At 45.4% G+C, this 19,332-nt stretch overlaps 1 protein-coding gene across 2 annotated transcripts in view; it reads left to right on the top strand.

Annotated features, from left to right (window-relative positions):
• The first annotated feature begins 14,203 nt into the window (after positions 1 to 14,203).
• The window catches only part of DOCK10 (dedicator of cytokinesis 10), a 240,443-nt gene continuing 235,314 nt past the window's right edge, over positions 14,204 to 19,332 (top strand). For both annotated transcript variants that reach the window (XM_050963968.1, XM_050963963.1), the window contains exon 1: positions 14,204 to 14,317. In XM_050963968.1, the coding sequence (XP_050819925.1) occupies positions 14,204 to 14,317 (114 nt within the window). The remainder of the gene's footprint in view (positions 14,318 to 19,332) is intronic.

Here is a 19,332-nt window from a genome sequence, read left to right as displayed (position 1 = left end):
CCTCTGATACATGATATATGTAGTATGGCATAAAAAGTCTTTATCCAAATTTTATGCAACATCTTGAAAATAAAGGTATAGTAATTCACTATAAATCTAAAATGGGTTAAGATCAATAAGTAGGGGAGTACATCATATTTGGTTTTATTTTGCTGAAAGGACTGGAATTTGGAATTGGACTATCAATGAGCCAAATGTTTAAATCTTTACACTATCAGAATTCTCATTAGAGACTGATTAAAAACTGAGATCCATATCACATCAATTGAAGTCCAATGGCAAAAGTCCCATTGATGTCCACGGGTGCAAGACTACACCCTAAGTAAATGCTTCATGAACTGTATCAATGTATTTTCTTGGAACGATGCTGTGGACGTTTATTGTCCAAGTATGGTATACAGAACAAGCGGAATATGTTTTATTCTTTCTGTTTATTTAATTACTATCATGCTGTTTGCTACATAAGTTCCTCTCAGTTCTGGTTTTGCACATCTGCAGGAAGGCAGATATTGGCTTTAGTTAACTCCTACTGCTGGTCTTTAAGGGGACAGTACAGGTGTCAAACTGTTGTAGCATAGTCTGAGGTAGACCTCCTCTATGTTGACACAGGAGGAGGTCTATAGATACAAACACTGGAACAAAAGACTTTGGAGCTATAAAAAGCTGAGCAGCTGATGACAGGGGAGAGGCAGTGTCTGGAGGAAAGGAAACTGTGCTCCATTCCCAAATGTTGGGGTGTCTGGGATGTTAGCCCTATTTAAACTCTTAGGTAAGACATTTGTGTATAGCCCTCTTGTTGTTTTAAGATGTTTCTCTTTGATTCCTATGGATAAATACATACTTAGTTTTGAGGAAGCTGTCCTGAGTTACCACATTCAGCTACTGGTCACAGCTCATGAAGACAAGTCTCTTTCAGGGGCCAAACTGGACCTGATGAGGATGAATTATGGGATTCCACTCTGAGAGAACTGCAGTTGTAGGGTTGTCACTTGAAAGATTGCCTATGGAGAGACTGAAAGAGAAGTCAAACATAAAACTAATCCTGTAACCATGACAGATGGGATTTTCAAAAATGATCAATGCTGGCCTAATTCTGCTGCCAAGGGAGTTGGACTTAAATGAAAACAGAGTTAACCCAATGTTGAGTGTTTTTAAAAATCCCATGCAGGCGTTATATATTAATATAAATAAAAGGAATATTAATCTTATGGTTATATAATGGATATCCTGTTATGAAGGCATATCAGATGAATGGTCTATCTAGTCCAGTAGCGTGACTCTGACAGTGGTAATTGCTAAATGCTTTACAGGAAGATGAAAGAAACCATAGTGAACAATTATGGAATAACTTGCCCATGGAGGAAGTTTATTCCTAACCTCATCAGTTAGTTGGTTGGTTTCTTCTCAGAAATATTATAATTTATATCCCTTATAAATACAAGTTTTAAATCCCTTCTAATATATGTATGGCTATTCCCAAAATCAATATGAATGCTAATCTCTTTTTTTTTTTGAATCATTCACTGAATATCCCCTTGTTCTTATATTTTTTTAAAAAAGAGTTAATAGAGTAATCCTATCTTCACCATACCATTTATTTTCTCTGCTTCTCTCATTTCTCATCTTATTCATCTCATCCATAAGCTAAACAATCCTAGGCTTTCCACTTTTTCTTCATAGGAATGTTTTTCCATGATTCATTTTCATTGCCAACTCTGAATTTCCAAGTAAAGGTTTTGGTCATATAACACCTTACTAAAGTCTTTTGCTTCTAAGTCTGTGTTGTGGGGCAAAAAACAATGTATTTTGTGTGAATTATTGTTGAATTGGCAATGTACATATTAATAGGGTTCTATTGTATGTGGAACTTGCAAACTGATAGACTCAAAAATCCAACATTTTTCTTTGATATCAATCTTTAAGGTGGTATCCATGGTGCTAAAGTCACATTAAATGATCTAATGTATCTAGCCAATCATTCTCATCTTCTCCAATCTCATCCCCTCCTGTCTAGATTCTTACAGTTTTCCATCCATGTGGTAACTGAGAGTGTAGGGTCATTTTATACTATTGAAAGTTTGTAAAGGAAGAATCATAGATTATTAGTGTTGGAAGAGACCTCAGGAGATCAAAGCAGGACCAATCCCCAAATGGCCCCCCTTCAAGGATTGAGCTCACAACCCTGGATTTAGCAGGCCAATGCTCAAACCACTGAGCTATCACTTCCCCCATAAGAAAAAACCTTGATTCAGACAGTTTCTGTCTGTGTAATACAGTCACTTCATTAACCAAATTTTATCCAACAATCATTCCAATTTTTCTTTCAGCAACACATCTTGGATGTGGGCAATAAAGGAAAAATGTTTTGAAATAACATACACCTCCAGTCAGTCATCTCAATGAACAAGGTAAATTTGAGAACATTAACAAATTATTAACTATTTTCCTTGCAGGTTCCATTTCAAATATTTTTGTAAGAATTTCTAAAAATTGCAAATATACCAACAGAGTAAAGTTTTTAAAAAGAGAAATGACAGCAAATTGTAACAGGAGGACTGTCCCTTTTGAGGGTAGTAGAGACTAGGGCAGAGGTGGGCAAACTACAGCCCATGGGCCACATCCAGCCCGCTGGACTGTCCTGCCCAGCTCCTGGCTCAGGAGGCCAGGGACACCCCTCCCCCACAGCCACGCTGGGAGCACTCTGGCCCACCACTCATCCTGGGCTGTCAGGCTTGCGCCTGTTCACCTCCCCAGCTTTCCCATAAGCCAGTCCTGCTGCTCTGAGAGACATGGTAAGGGGGCGGGGAGCGGTGGGGTTGGATAAGGGGTAGGGGATTCTGGGGGGCAGTCAGGGGACAGGGAGCAGGGGGCAGTTGGATGGGGTGGAGGTTCTGGGGGAGGCGGTCAGGGGACTGGGAATGGGGGGGTTGGATAGCTGTGCGAGTCCCAGGGGACCTGTCAGGGGGAGGGGTATGGATAGGGGTTGGGGCAATCGGGACAGGGAGTGGGGGGGTTGGATGGGCGGTGGTCCCAGGAAGGAGCAGTCAGGGGACAAGGAGCAGGGGAATTGGATGGGTTAGGGGACTCTGAAGGGGGCAGTCAGAGGGCGGGAGGTGGGAAGAGGCAGATAGGGAGCGGGGCCAGGCTCTTTGGGGAGGCACAGCCTTCCCTACCTGACCCTCCATACTGTTTCGCAACCCCAATGTGGCCCTCGGGCCAAAGAGTTTGCCCACCCCTGCTTTAAAGATTCTGAGACTCTTAGAGCAGACAAATGCCTAGGAAAGGGTAGAGGCAGGTGTTGATAGACGGAAAGATGGTTCAGGGGCAATAGAGCTTGGTGGTGTGGAAAACCCAGGATACTATTTCTTCAAAGGCCTGGGACAAGGAACCTTGTAGTGCAGGGTGGGACAAAGCTCCCTTCTCACCCACCAAACTGGCACAGGATATTGGTATATATCTCGCTCACTAAACTGGCATATATGTTTCCTCCTCCCTCATAAAAGGAAACACCAGCATGGGAAGGACTGCTGTCCTTGCCCTCTCTTAGCTGCAAGAACAGCTTTGGGTCTTAACATAGCTCTAAGAAGGAGGGCTATGGGACTCCTTCTTCAGGAAGAAGGGCGAGGCCTGAAGGCTAAAAGGGTTTATCTTTTGGAAAAGACTAAATAAAATAAGATCCCAGAAAGGGGGAATCTTCTTGTAATATTCTGGCTTGAGAGTAAGTCATTTCAAAGAATTAATTGGGAACTGAAAGTAGGGTGCCTGCAGGCCTACCTCAGGCCACAAGGAAGCGCTCTGGAATGGCATCCATCAGCGCAATGCTGCAAATGTGGGGGAGCCTATTCTTGCACTATTGAAGTCAAAGGCAGGTTTGTCATCACATGGCCCTCATCACCATAGTATCTGAGTGCCTCACAAGCATTACCTTGGGAGGTAGGGCAGTACCATTGCCAATTTATAGAAGGGGAATTGAGCCACAGAATAGACTAAGTGGCTTGCTCAAGATCACAAACGAAACCTGTGGCTGAGGTAGCAACTGGACCCAGGTCTGACAGAACTGGGATATGAATAGTCCTTCATTCCTTAAGATTTGGACAATATTGGGTGTCAGCTACACATAATTATTATTTATGTTGTTAATAAAAACATGTACGTAGAGTTGTGTCTAGCTGAGGTACATACCTGGCCGTCATTTCCATAGTATGTGAGCACATCATAATTTTTAAGGCACCCCTGTGAAGTAGTATTATTCCCATTTTACAGATGGAGACATAAGGTACAGCAAGACTACAGGAAACCTATGATAGAGAAGGGACTTGAACCCAGGTCTCCTGAGATCCAGACCAACACCATAACCAGTGGATCATCCTTTCTGTGTATTCACACAGCATTATACAAACATAGAGCCACACAGATGCTACTCTTGCTAAATGTTACCCTTTCAATGGTTGCATTGTAGCTCAGCGAGACCACGAGAGGAAGCTGGATGGGATGTGGATGTGCATGGGCTACAGCCTCTGTTTTCTAGACTGAAATAGCAGCCATGAATAGAGCCTTACGCAGAAACAAAAATGTGTATCTGCATCCATCTGCGATCCGCAGACAATTTTTGCTGATATCCATGGTTTGCAGGGCTCTACTTACCCTGGCCAGGCTGCAGCTCTCAGGCAGTCGCCCTGCTGGAACTCAGTCCGGGAGAGATGCACTGTGGGAAGCTTGGGTCCCTCCATCTGCCCTGGGCAGGGGACCTGGGGGGCAGGGACATGGGCTGGGGGCTGTCCAGGTCCCCCACCCAGGGCAGATGGAGGGACTCAGGCTCCCTACAGCATGGCTCTCCCCAACCCAGCTCCAGCGGGGTGGCAGCCCGGTCATGGTAAGAGCTGGGTGGGTAGCAGTGGGGAGCTGCAGCGGACCTTCCACCTGCCATGGGCGGGGTGCCTGAGCAGCCCCCAGTCCAAGTCCCTGCCCCCCAGGCAAGTGGAGGGTCTTTGCCATGGTTCCTCACAGCTGCCCGCCCGGCTCTTACTGTCAGAGTCCTGCATGGATACAAAATTTGTATCCACATCCATGTTGCTATCTGCAAAAATGGTCCACGGATATAAAGTGGATACCTGCGGATTTGCAGGGCTCTAGTCATGAATGGACTGTCCCCAACACCTGGAGAGTTTCCCATACAAAGCTCTAGTAACTTTAACACCTTGCTTTCCTTGCCTTTCTTTTGCGTTAAGAGATACAATTATTACTGTAGAAGCTGAGTGACTAAGGCAAGTTATTGAATTATGGCTGCATCTTCAAACACCTGGTGTCTGTTTGGTTTATGTTGTAACAAGAGTGCACGCTCTGCACTGGAATAAAGATAATTTCTTCCCCTCCCAAAGTGATGCCTGCTATTGATTCAATGAAGGAAGAGGAGGATTTGTCTCCTGACCCTATCACACAGTCTGGGCTTCACTCTATCAGCAATGCAAACCAGAGTCATCCTAAAGCTACTGGTTTGGATGAATTGCTCTTCCTTGTAGTTCTAGATTTCTTTATTGCATACCTGAGGCTCAGAAGTGGGTGGGACTGAGGAGAGTGTGGTAAGGAGCTTCACATTCCAGACCACGTGACTGATTTATGCCCCAATCTTAGAAAGCACTTTAATATGAGCCCAGCTTTATTCTTGTGGGTAGTCCCGTTGAAGTCGCATCCATACGGAGGATCAGGGCCTTGTCTATTCTAATATGTTTTACTGAGCTCAGTGTCTTTTCCTCCAAGACACACTTCTTCTAGAGCTTCTTGTATATCACATTCCAAAAGAGATTGGAAATTTAACAACATACTATGATTTAATATAGGGCCATATCCTGCACTCCTTAATTAAGAAAAAACACCATTGAGTTGAAAATTGGTCTAAGTAAGGAGTATATAACCTGACAGATACACAAGCACAATGTTATTTATGGTAATAAGCCTTTATATAAAGGATATGTGTGTTTGTATAAGATGACTGATGTTTGAGACTGACAGCTGACTATATATCCGGCCCTGATCCTGTAACAACTTACACATGTGTTTAACTTTATGTTCATGAGTAGTTCCATTGAAATCAATTAATTTTTAAAAAATAATGGTCTTAACAACAGTGCAATACAATGGTGTCTTTTATTAAGGAAGCTTCTCTTGTTAGATTCTGCCACCCCTGTTCACAGTGGAATAGTATTTTACTCCAGATGTAGTTCTGTTGACTTCAGTAAGACTCTGTGTTGATTAAGTGTATCAGATTTTATCTCTGAGGGATTGTGGGGCATGAGGGAGTAATCTGTATTACATTTTTTTTAGAATATTTATATGCACCTTAGTTTGCCTGTTTGATATTATTCTGCCTGATGACATGGAATTAGATCAATGAGTCAACTGGGGAAAATTAGGGGAATTAAACAATTTCAAAGGTAAGATATCACCAGAGAGAATACCAAATGTCCTTAAGGAAACAGTGGGGGAGCTATTAATTGGGGGAACGTCCACCTGCCTGCTTCCAACCAGGCTACCATGTTAATTTTTCCCAAGTCTGATCACAGGATCAAAGGAGCACTGAAGTATTAAAGACTCCATTGTAGTGAAGAAAGGATGAGCAGGCAGCAGTGACTGGAGATGAGTGTCTGACAGAGATACTGCAAAAATGCTGTGCAGGGGTGAAAGTAACTTACTGGTGCACTGGAGTCCTGAGCGGGGATGGGGCCTCAACAGCAAGGGGCATGGCCTCAACTGGAAGAGGTGGAGCTTTTCAAGAGGCGGGGCCTACCAGGGGCGAATTAAAGGGCCCTGGGCTCTGGCTGCCACGGAGCTCCGGGCCCTTTAAACTGCCTCCGGCGCCCTGCCGGTACCCCCCTGAGGTAGCGGTGGCAGGGCTCCAGCGGTGATTTAAAGGGCCCGGGGCTGCTCACAGGGGCTGGAGCTCCAGGCCCTTTAAATCCCTGCCTGAGCCCAGCTGCCAGCACTCCATCGGTGATTTAAAGGGCCCAGGCCTACTGCTGCTGTGGGGAGCCCTGGGCCCTTTAAATCACCTTCAGAGAAGCTGGTCCAGTCCGGCACGGCATACCAGCTCTTGCCGGTACACTGTACCAGACCGGACCGGCTTACTTTCACCTCTGATGCTGTGGGTCCTGTCTGTTTCTTCCAGACCAGGAGCAGGGATCTGGTCTGAGTAGCTCTTACCCAAAAAGAATCAAGTTTAGGTAATAGCCAGGCAGATAGACCTCTTGTTGATTTATCTCTTTGCTCTGCTTACATGTGGCAGCCCCCCCTGAATAAATGCTTTGTTGAACTAATGCTTTGTTTTGAAGTTGTTTTTGAGTGAATTTAATCAGTTGCTCATCACAGCCCTCTGGAGGAAGAGGGCTCACAGGTGCCAAACATAGCTGGGCCTGTTGTATAAACACAGACAGTTAGAGGTCTGCCAGTCTGAGATTGGTGGAGCCATGTGCTTCCACCCACAGAGAGGTGACAGTGGTGAAACCTATCTCCTGAGACGGACTGTTATAGGGTCCAAACCGCAGCTCATTCAGTAATGATGATATGTACACAGTTTTTGTGATGGTACAACTATATTGATTTGAAACCAGTATAGTTAAAGCACTGCATCCCTAGTGTGGACACGGTTATACCAATATAAAGGTATTTATCAGTAGAAGTTTTTCCTGTATATTTACAGTAATAAGCTGTGTTGCTAAAGGGCATCTGTATACCAATATAACTATGTACACACTAGAGGTTGCACTGATTGAAGTATGTTGGTAAAAGTCACCCCCTAATAGAAATAAATGGGTACAAGAATACTGTGTAGACTTGGCCTTAGTGAGGATAATTAAACACATTGTGAACTTTATATTTCCCATGCTACTGCACTTTTAAGTTCATGAAATGTGTCATAGACAATTGTATGTTGTGTTGTAGTCGTGTTATTCCCAGGTTGTTAGAGAGACAAGGTAGGTGAGGTGATATCTTTTACTGGACCAACTTCTGTTGGAAGAGCTCTTCCTCAGCTAAAATCTTGTTTCTCTCACCAACAGAAGTTGTTCCAATACAACAGTGGTTCTCAACCAGGAGTCTGGGGCCCACTGGGGGGCTGCAAGCAGTTTCAGGGGGTCTGCCAAGTAGGGCTGGCATTACTTACTGGGGCCCAGGGCAGAAAGCTGAAGCCCCAGAGCTCCAAGCCCTGCCACCTGGGTCTGAAGCTGAAGTCTGAGTAACTTAACTTCACAGTGTCCCTTGTGGCATAGAGTCCCAGACAATTGCCATGCTTGCTACCCCCTAACACTGGCCCTGGCTTTTATATGCATGTAGCAGAGTGGGTCTCTGCTCCGGCCCCGAAGGGGTTAAAACAGCCCTGGATAAGGGCTGGGGCTGGAGAAAGCAGCCTTTTAGGCTGGGCTGATTGGGGAAGTGGCAGCAGCTGGGGCCACGCCCTAAACTGAGCAACAAGTCCTTATATAAGGGTAGAGAAGCCAGGAGTCTAGACAGTCTCTCTCTGTGTCCAAAGAGAAAAGGGCCTGGCTGCAGGGAACCAAATAAGGTACGTAGGGTGAAGCAGGGCTGGGGAAAGGCAGAGGAGCTCCTGTCTGGAAAGCCCTAGGCTGCAGCCTAGCAGAAGGCTAAGAGGTACTGGGCGTTGCAGGGTGCAACCCAGGGGTAGGCCAAGGCAGCAGGTCCAACCCCCTTTGCTGATGATGAGAGGCTAATACTGCAGTCTGTCCCAGGGTGTGGGGCTAGCCAATGACTGGGCAGTTGCCAAGACACTGAGGCAAAGTGGGAATAGAGGGTGGGGGGTTCCCAGGGAGGGGAAACCCCTAAGAAAGAGGAAGGGGTTACTGCCAGGGGGCAGAACCACACATAAAAAGGGCACCGGGGTCCAGGGAGGGACACGGGGCCAGTAGCTGAAAGGCGGATCACTGGCCTGCAGAGGGTGCTCTGAGCTGGAATTTGAGCTAATTCCCAAAGTGACCAGTAGGAGGCACCGTGGGGGTGAGTCGTGCCCGGTTACACACAGAAAAACAGTTATTGTGGCACAGACAGGCTGTGGAATTTTTATAGCATGTTGTTGGGGGGCAACTGAATCCATTCTGTATGTGGGGGCTCTGTATGTCAGTGTCTCTGCATTCTCACTGTTACATCTCGATTAACTAGATTAACTGTAGATTAACTGCAGTATTTTATATAACAAATTCCCAGAGTTTTAAAGCTTGGTCCGAGTTGCCTATTATGAAAATGAAATAATAAATAAAATCCACCATTACACAGCTTCTCCCTCATACTGCCCACTTCCCCAAAGATGTCTCATGTACCAGAGTTTGGGAATCCCTGCTCTCAGGGAAACCAAGGTTTTGAAAGGAAACCCAAATGAATTGCAATTCTTAGCTATAGAGAGCAATCACAGTGAGAATGAGGATCTGATCTACTGTAATAACTCATGCCTATGTTCAAGAACAACCTAAATCTTGATGTAAAGAGAGAGTGCCAACAGAATGGCAGAGTATAATGTATGGTAGGGAACCTAACCTTTATAGATTGTGCAGTGATACAATGTATAATAAATCAGATGACAGAGGACAGGATGATGGTATCTAGCTAGGAAATGAATAATATACTTTTGGAAGATCATGAAGTGATGAACCAGATTAAATGGAGACACGAGTTAAAAATCATGTCAAATTCATTTTCTAGTTCTATCAATAACATTTTAGATTATTCAAACCCAGACCCTGCAAACAGAGGCATATCAGTATGAAGTGCCAACTGGGAGTTCCATTGAACTCAGTGGGACTCCATGAGACTCTGGGTTGTTCAATTTGTGTGCAGGATTGGGTCCTAAAACTGAAAGAATATTAAACTCTACTGTGGTGGAGGGTATACACTCACACTGGCAGCAAAAGGGTTAAAGGAAGTCTGAGGGCTCAGGTAGCCCACTTTGTGGTGCCTGGACAATGTGTTAGGTATAACTCCTCAGCAGACCCAACTGAGGAAAAGCTAGGTTGTCTTCATGGAAAAAAAAAAAAAAGGCCCACAGAGCAGTAATGAAGAGACCCAGGAGGGAGGAGGTATACAGAGAGTAAGATCTCAGGATCACCTGCCAATAAGAGCTCTGGCAAAGGGCTAGGGACAGGAGATAGAAAGAAAATCTATTGATTGAGCTTCTGTGGTGGGCCTTGACAAAGGGGTCAGATCCCAGGAGGCAGCCCAGTAGGTTAGTGTTCTGGAAAGGGAGTACCCAGAACAAAAAAGCTGAAGCCCTAGATGGGCAGAGGCTTACATGGTATTTGGTTCTGTTTGGGGTCTTTAATTAGTTCTGCTGAGGGAGGCTGGGAAGAAGTACAGGAACCCCCCTACTCTAAAAGAAACAGGAATGAAGAGGAGCCCTGGAAGGTTGGAAAATGTTGTATTGATGACTTGAGTTTTGTGGGACATTTGGTATGGGAGCCTGAGACCCTGGAAGGGGTGGACTATTGTGTGACCTGGCCAGATGGACCAAAGGAGTCCTGAGGATGAGATGAGGCAGTAATGCCACAATGCTGAGGGGGCACTCTTGAACAGTTAGATGGCCATACTTTCGGTTTATATTCTCTTATTTACTTTTTGCAGTATTTTCAGCTCAGATGATGAACCCACACTAGTCAGTTTCACTTTCCAGTTATTATGAGCTCTCAGATTGCTACAAAGCTTGGGTTGCAAACACTACCGTGGAGTGTTTAATCCCCTCAAAAGTCTGTTTGCATTGTGAGGAGATCCCTGGGATACAACATGGAACTGTGGGCCCACTGTGCCCCCTTAACTCTCCAGCCTGGACTCTGTCTCACAATGCTTTACCAGTGACAAGCAGCAAATCTCTTTAGGCGCTATCATTCAGCCACCAGCATGCAGAGACACACCCAGCTAAATTGCATGAATGCTCTTCAAGCCACTAATGAACTATACAGAGGGAGATACCAGCAAATCTCCCCAGACTTGCATCCAGAAATGTACCATTTTACACTGCTCAAGAACTTCTCTTGAACAATGCAAACTCATTAATTAGTTCGCTACTTCATCAAAGGATAGCGGACATGCACCAGCCTTTGTAATCTGAGCAGATATCCTAAGCAGTTTAGACAAACTCACTGGTAAGGAAAAAACATTAAAATAAATGTATTAACTACAGAAAGATTTTAAGTGATCATAAGTGGTAGGCATATAGGACAAAAATTGTTACAAAAGAAATAAAAGTAAAATCACAGTCTAAATTCCAAACTTTATCAGACTGAGCAAAAGTTAAATCCAACAGCTTTTCTGACCAACCCCCTGCCCCCTCCCGGATGTCACAGGCAGCTCACAGTTCTTAATACACAGGCTAGATTTCCTTCTGAGCCCAGGACCAGTCTCCTCAGTTCAATGTCTTTGTCTTCCCAGTATTCTTGTTGCCTTCAGAGTGGTCTCATGATGCCACTGTCCCTTATTTTATACTCTCAATTCATATCCCAGGGAAGATACTGGCCCAGGGATGTCCTGGTGGGCCTTGTTGAGTCACAGAATTAAGCAATCTTCATTGTATGGTGCCTGCGCAACTGTCTCTTACAGGATTGTAAATCTCTTGTATACAATTCCTCAGTTAGTCAACGGGTTTGACCATCGCTTAACACTTGGTTGGGTGTGGGTCACCACCTTTGTTCTCACTGGAGAGCTAGCAATCGGCATCTCCCAAACTCACAACATATTTCAATAACAACCATATAGGAAAAATCCCATACACACTAAAGATACACATTTGACAGAACAATGAGTTTCAGCAGATCATGACCTTGCATATGGTACCCTACAAGGCCTGGTTTATATGAAATATCACAACCATATACAAATGATGAATATAGGGGTTACAGGGTGGTATTTGATGTACAATGTGTCATACATTGAAACTGTTAAAATGTAATGGAAAAAAGCTAATGAATCTGGATTTGGATAGTCTAAATTATGAGCGATTTCAGGGAAATAGATTACTTTTAAACATTTTAATGCTAAGGCTATTAACACCTCTAAATCCCCACTGAATGAGGTCAGATCCCTACATGAGAAAAAAAGCAGTGAATTGGGCAACTTTCAAGTAAAGATGGGAAAACCAGTAGTTTTGATAGGTTTGACAACCTAATATTTCAGAAGCAAAAATAAATTGACTTGATATTTATCTTTCCCTCTTTACCTTTGGGGAGTGAGCATTGAGGGAAGTCTTTGATTAAGTTCTGAGAGAGTGGAAGTATTATTGTATTTTATCTATCATACTGCTATGGAGGAAAGCTGTCTTCATGTTAGGGTTGCTAATTTTGGTTGGACGTATTCCTGGAGGTTTCATCACATGGCATATTTTTTAATTAAAGATTAATCTTTGATTCCTGGAAACTCCAGAACAGTCATGGAGGGCTGACAACCCTACTTCATGCTGTAGCTAAAAATAAATTTAATTTACATGATTTTACTATTTTAGGCATGAAACAATACAAAAGTGCTAGCTGACACTTTCAGGGAGCATACTCTTGTCTAGGGGGGAACTGTTTGGAAAAGAGACCTCAGAGGGAACTATCTGGGAAGCCATGAGGCTGAAGAAGCCATGTTATAAGCAGCCATAACAGAGCTGGAATTTAATTAACCCTGTGTCAAAGTGAGATCTTATAATGCAGAAGGTCCAAACACAATGAAGCATAAAACAATGTATTTGCACATTAAAGGTTTTACTTATAATAATTAGAGATGGACTGAACCAAAACCCCAGGTCTAAACACTCCTTTGCTTTGAGGAAAAGATTCAAAATCCAAATGTGGGCTCCAAATAGAAAATACAAACCAAATCTTTCAAACGCTATTTATTGGGAAAAATACTACCAAGAATAATGTCAAATGGCATTATTTACAGCAGAAAGCACTACACACAGTAGTAAATGTTTGCAAGATATGTCAAATTTTCCATAAACTTGTGGCACAAACCTGCTACTCGAAAAGCACAGGAAGCTGGGACTGAGGTCTTCATGTGCTGTTCCTGAAGGCAGAAGTTGAAAGGAAAATAGCCAGGCAATGAAAACCTGCCACCTATGTTTAAAATAGCAAACAGTTGGGAAATATTTTTTTTTCATGTTACTGGAAAAACTCTTTTAAGGCTGGGATTTTCAAAGGGGCTGAAGAAAGACAGTCCCCATAATCTAATTGAAATTCAGTAGTATTTGGGCACTTAAATCCCTTAATTACTGTTGAAAAGTCCAAAGTAAATGCTCTTGGCTGTCTTGTTGGATTCTAAAAACTTTGGTCTAATGGCTACCTCAGAAACTCTAGAGCAATGGTTTTTAACATGTGGTCTCCAGACTCTTGTGGGGTCCACAGACTATGTCTCAGGGGTCTTCAAAAAGTAACTATGAGAATAAAGTTTCAGATCCCAGAAAAGGCATTCTGGTTTTCTGATCAAGAGTAGGTGACTACCCTCCATCTACAGGTCAAAATCCAGAAGTGTTGGCATTACCACGAAAGCCCACAGTTTAGTGCCCTGTCAAATACCATGCTGAGCTTGTGGCACCATGTACAGTTGACTTTGGTTGTCAATTTTCAGTCTAAGACTTCTTATGATAGGGGGTCCAGGGACCACAGGTGAATTTCCAAAGGGGTGCAGGCCTCCATTTGACATAGTTAGGGTCTGCAAATGGAAAAAAAGGTTTCAACCACTGTGCTAGTACAACATATGAAGCACTAAAAGTCCCATCTCCCTAGTTCACCCACAGGACTCTAGCAAAGCAGCTGAGCTGGAACCCAGTGCGGCGGCCTAGTGCAAAACATCTGAGCTGGTCCCCAGGGCGTGAGGCTGTGGTCAGACCAAGGGCAGGACCCTCCCCAGCCCCGCTACTCCCCTCCCGCCCTGGCTCACTGGGGGCGCAGGGGAGCACGTTTGTCCCCCGCCTGTGGAAAGCTGAACCCAACTTTCTCTGGCTCAGGCTCGCCGGCCACAGGTGTCCGGCCAGGCGAGCCCAGCTCCGGGGCCCGCTCGGCGGCCGCCGCTGCTCCGCGAGCCCAGCAGGCGCGCGCGGGGGGAACACGCCTTCGAGAGAGGGAGGAAAAAAAGCCCCGAGTTCCGCTTCCTGAAGGCGCCTTGGCCGGGGCTGCGCCCGACGGGCTGCAAGGAGCCGGCGCTGCGGGCACTCGGCGCGGGGCTCGCCAGGCACATGGCAGGGGAGCGGAGCCGCCGCTTCACCCGGAGCCGGCTGAGACCCGGCTTGGCGGCGGAGCTCCGCCAGAGCGCCGCCTTGGCAGCCGCAGTCCACCACCACCAGCTGCGTGTGAGTCCGGGCGTCTTCTCCGCGGAGTCGGGAACGTGCCGGGGACTGCGCTGAGCCGCGCGGGGGGGAGACCGAGCTGCCCGGCAGCTCCGCCGGCTGAGCGCCCTGGACATGGAGCTGGGAGAGAGCGCTCCGCGGGGTGCGGAAGGGGCTAGATCTCTGTGCCCTGGCTCCGTGGTTTTCAAACTTTTTTTCCCGGGACGCACTTGAAGAAAATTGTTGCTGCCACCAACCCGAGGGAGCTGGGGATGAGGAGTTTGGGGTGTGGGAGGGGCTCAGGGTGGGGCAGAGGGTTGGGATGTGGGGGTGAGGGCTGCAGGGTGGGGCCGGGAATGAGAGAGTCAGGGTGTGGGAGGGGGCTCTGGGTTGGGGCAGAAGGTTGGGGTGTGGGAGGAGGTCAGGGCTCTGGGCTTGGAGTGCAGGCTCTGGGGTGGAGCTGGGGTGCAGAAGGGGCTCTGGGTTTGGGGGGCTCATGGCTGGAGCAGAGGGTTGGGGTGCGGGAGGGGCTCAGGGCTGGCGGTGCAGGCTCTGGGGTGGGGCTAGGGATGAGGGGTTTGGGTGCAGAAGGGGCTCCAGGTTTGAGGGGCTCAGGGCTGGAGCAGAGGGTTGAGGTGCAGGAGGGACTATGAGCTAGGGGTTCAGGCTCTGAGGTGAGGCCAGGGATGAGGGGTTTAGGGTGCAGGAAGGGGCTCCGGTATAGGGGGCTCATGTCTTGGGCAGGGGATTGGGGCATGGTGTTACTTTGGGTGGCTCCTGGTCAGCGGCGCGGCGGGGGTACTAAGGCAAGCTTCCTGCCTGTCCTGGCATCGTGGACTGTGCTGCGCCCCAAAGGGACCTGCTGCTGGCCACAGCTCCTAGGCGGAGGCGTGCAAGCGGCTCCGTGCGGCTCTTGCCCTCAGGCACCGCTCCCCCAACCCCAGCGCTGGCCAATGGGAATACAAAACTGATGCTCGGGGCCCTATACTCCCTGCTCCATGCCCCCCATTCCTCTCACCCCCTCTCGCCCCTGTGCCTTGGAGCTGGACCTCTTCTATATGGAGATTTCATCCATCTTTTATAATATGTGTACCGTTATATGACATACAGATATTTTAATTGCATAGATCGGAGTCTGTAAAATTAAACAAGTATGCCTAAGGCCTTGTCTGCCCTATGGGGAGAGATCGATCTAAGTTACGCAATTTCAGCTACCTGAATAAGGTAGCTGAAATCGACGTACTTAGATCTATTTACCATGAGGTCCACACTACACGAGGTCGATTGGAGATGCTTTCCTGTGACTCCTCTTGCACTTCTCATTCAGATGGAGTACAGGAGTCAACGAAAGATTGGTCTGTGGTCAATTTAGTGGGTTTCTCATGCATTGAACCCCTGGCAAGTGTAGACAAGTCTTTGTGGGATCAGGGTAAAGGAATGGACAAACTGCAAGGTAAAAATACCTTTTGAAGTGTATAAAACATCCACATATAACTTGCTCCATAGAGCATAAAGATATCTCTAATGAAGGCCACTTTAAAGGTGTTAGCCTGCATGTTTTTTTAGCATCAATGTACAATAAATACATCAGGAAGTTTTTAAGTTAAACTTTTAATTTGTGTTTTTGAGAGTCAAGCTATATATTGTAACTTGAACCTCGACTGATTTTCATTTACTACACAAGGGCCCAAAGGTTAAGTATGGAAACCTCTTAGTATCCTACACTGGCGCTTTACAGCGCTGCAACTTTCTCGCTCAGGGGGGTGAAAAAGCACCCCCTTGACCACAGCAAGTTACAGCGCTGTAAAGCACCAGTGTAAACAGTGCCCCAGCACTGTAAGCTAATCCCCACGGGGAGGTGGAGTACCTGCAGCGCTGGGAGAGCTCTCTCCCAGTGCTGGCGCCGCGACCACACTTGCACTTCAAAGCGCTGCTGCGGGAGCACTCCCGCGGCAGTGCTGTACAGCAGCAAGTGTAGCCATACCCCTAGTATGGATTTAAAAACAATTCTGAGTAAGCAGTTCTTATTCTCATGTGATTTTAGGTACTCCACAGGATATTTTTAATATTTTCTTTGTGTTTTTTTTTTTAAATTGAAATGCTTGTAAATTCCTGGTTATTTCCACAGGAAATCCCCTGGGTGAAAAGGCCAAAGACACAACACTTACACAGAGACTCTTTCCCTGATGTTAATACATTCCTGAAAATCATAATTATAAGGCCTGATTCATCATTTCCCTGCATCTTACATAATAATTATACTAGAGCAAAGGGGGTGTAAAATGCTTTGTAATGACCTGTTAGCATTTACATTCTCTTTGCACTGGTGTAAAGTGCAGGACAATAGAGAATGAGGTCCATGCTATCTAAGCAGGAAAGAACATAGTTCCCTGTGCACTTCAGCAATTCTAATTATCAATCTACCTTTTAGAATGAGACAAGATAGGTTAGCAGCATTTTCAACATTAAGAACCCTCTTTGATTTATTTATTCATTTATATATTTTTAAATAATCCATTCAAGGGGATAAATGGCTCCGTCTTGGATGAATAGCCAGAGGATAATTTATGTGATTGATCAGATTCGTACAGGTAAATATTTCCCTTTCCATCTTCTGGGAGAAGATATCTGGCTCAAGTAGGGTAAAGAGTTTGACAGAACAAGGAAAATCAACAGCAATTGCCAGTAAAAAGCTAACATTTTTCATCGATTGCCATGCACTGATGGCTAAGTCACTGCAGTTTCCGCCTATACTTAGAATAGGAAATAACTGAAGTAGCTATGTCCCCACGGGCTGATGGGCAGTTTCTTGGTTTAATTGGCCCTACACACCATTCCCGATGGACAGCCCTGGAAATGGAGCTGACTACTAAGAGAACAGCTAGTTCAGTCTTCCTAGCTATCTAAAAGCCAAATACAATTCACCTTTTTCCCTACCTCATTGCTTTCTGAATTTGCAGTGCTTTCCCTAGTCATCCTCCATGATCTAGGGGAAATGATTCATAACCTCTGACACTGAGTCATAGTGAGGGGGGTTGCATAAGTGCTATGCTGTCTTCCGAAGACTGTTCCACTTATAAAACCATACTTTCAAGAACTAAAGGAGTCTCCATAGCCTGGGCAGACTGTTTTGCTGCAGCTGGCTCTGCACTGCCAAGAGCTGGGGACTAGAATTTGGACCATTTTGAAATGCCAAATCTCCATGCATGCAGTTTTCGTATATTTTGAACCTGCAAACTTTTAGACCTGAAGAACTTTATAGGTAGCCCAAAGCATGCTTACACATGTGCTAAAGAAATGTGGTCACTTCTTCAAGTAGAACATTGCTCAGCAGTAAGGTTTTAGCTTTTACATTTTTAGATATAATTTTAAAGGGAGTCAATTTAAAATCGGATACTGTAAGCAAACTAAGGCTATGTCTACACTACAACCTTAAGTCAACCTATGTTAGGTCGATTTACAGCCACCACATTAATTACTGTGATGGCTGATGTCCTCCTTCTATTGGTGGTGCGTGATCTCACCAGGAGCACTTCCATTGACTGAAGAGGGGCAGTGTGAGAAACTGATAGCCAGGGCTCTCAGCTCCATGCAGCTGCCCACTGGGAACCCAGCTGTCCCCCAGGGCTTCTCGCTTTCTCATTCCCAGTCAGGAGCAGGGGGGCAGCAGCCCGGGGCTGCTTACCTCCAGCGGAAAGATCTGCACCTGGAGTCTGGTTGGGAGCCAGGACCCCAGACCCTCAGGTCTGGGAGGCCTGGCTAGGGAGCCAGGAGCTGGCTTTCTTATCAATTGCATGGCTCAGTATTTTAGAAATGCTCTCTATCCAAACAAAACACTACTGTGTTAATGCATGAGAACCAGAATCTGAAACTGAAGAAGCAGCTACAATGAAAAGGAGGAGTTTAGTTTAACTGAAGAAGGTGAATAAAATAGAAAACAGTAAACCTGATGCATAAATGGTAGCAAGCAAATTTAGATTTAAAAAATTCTTTCAGCTTTAGTAACATAACGTGTATTAGTGACCTAAGTAAGCAATAAAATAAAAATCCTATATTAAAGTTAACAATATCCCTTTAAAAGGTTATACTTGAACAGCAGTCAGGAACTTTTGTACGTAATTTCTGAGAGCCTTGTTCTGTTGGCTGGTGGAATATAATCTTGCTGGGATACATCAGAATTTATAGTTCAGTTTTTAAGACAAAATGCAAAGGGATCCTCCAAGATTTTTGTCTCTTACCAAATATGAAGGTTGCAGATGCCTGTTCAAATTGAGTTTTCAGTTAGACTTGTTAGTGGGGGCTCTTAGGGACATTCAGTTTTTGAGCTCCATTCACCATCAGCAGGAATAATGGTTCTAAAGATGTGCTGGGTGTTTTGAATGTGTACCTGTCTTTGGGAATATTAATGAAGTTACCATCTTTTACAGTGGTTTTGTAGGTGGAGCGGCGGGGTGGGGATAGGGGGATTGTCTTCACTAACTTTGCCTGTGAAAGCCAAATTACATATTTTTATTCTTTTTTATTAGAAACCCAAGCTGAGATTCAAAGCTATTCCCTTAAGGGTGAAATCCACTCTACTCACACAAAACCTGAGTTGCTGGGCTCTGTATGGGTCCAGCATGGGAGTAGGGAGGAAGAAGAGGTGTAATCCACCCTGATCACCTGAACTCAAGGCCCAGGTGCATGGCTACAAAACTATTCTCTGGAATGGTTATCGCAGCCTCTTTGCACCTGTTGGGCAGTGTTGGAAGCCACTGGATCTGTATAGACACAGATTCCATGGAACCTTCTCTGGCCAGCTCCCACCATGGTCTTCTATACAGGGCTGGAGATTCTTTCTACAGTTCTCAAGGTGTGTGTAGGCATTGCTGCATTTCCTCTTCAGCCACAGTGCAGGCACCAAGCATTGTGGAATATCTTCATTAGTCTTCTGCACGATGGGTGAATATTAGTCTAGAAAAGAAAAGGAATACGTGATGTGTATTAGGCAAGAAATTATGGGAACTGTTTTGTTTCTTTTATCTCAGCCTCTTCAGCTG

The sequence above is a fragment of the Gopherus flavomarginatus genome, chromosome 8, assembly GCF_025201925.1.
Source record: "Gopherus flavomarginatus isolate rGopFla2 chromosome 8, rGopFla2.mat.asm, whole genome shotgun sequence".
Taxonomy (NCBI): domain Eukaryota; kingdom Metazoa; phylum Chordata; order Testudines; family Testudinidae; genus Gopherus; species Gopherus flavomarginatus.
Note: the sequence above shows the minus strand (reverse complement) of the source record. Positions and strands in the feature narration are given on the sequence as shown.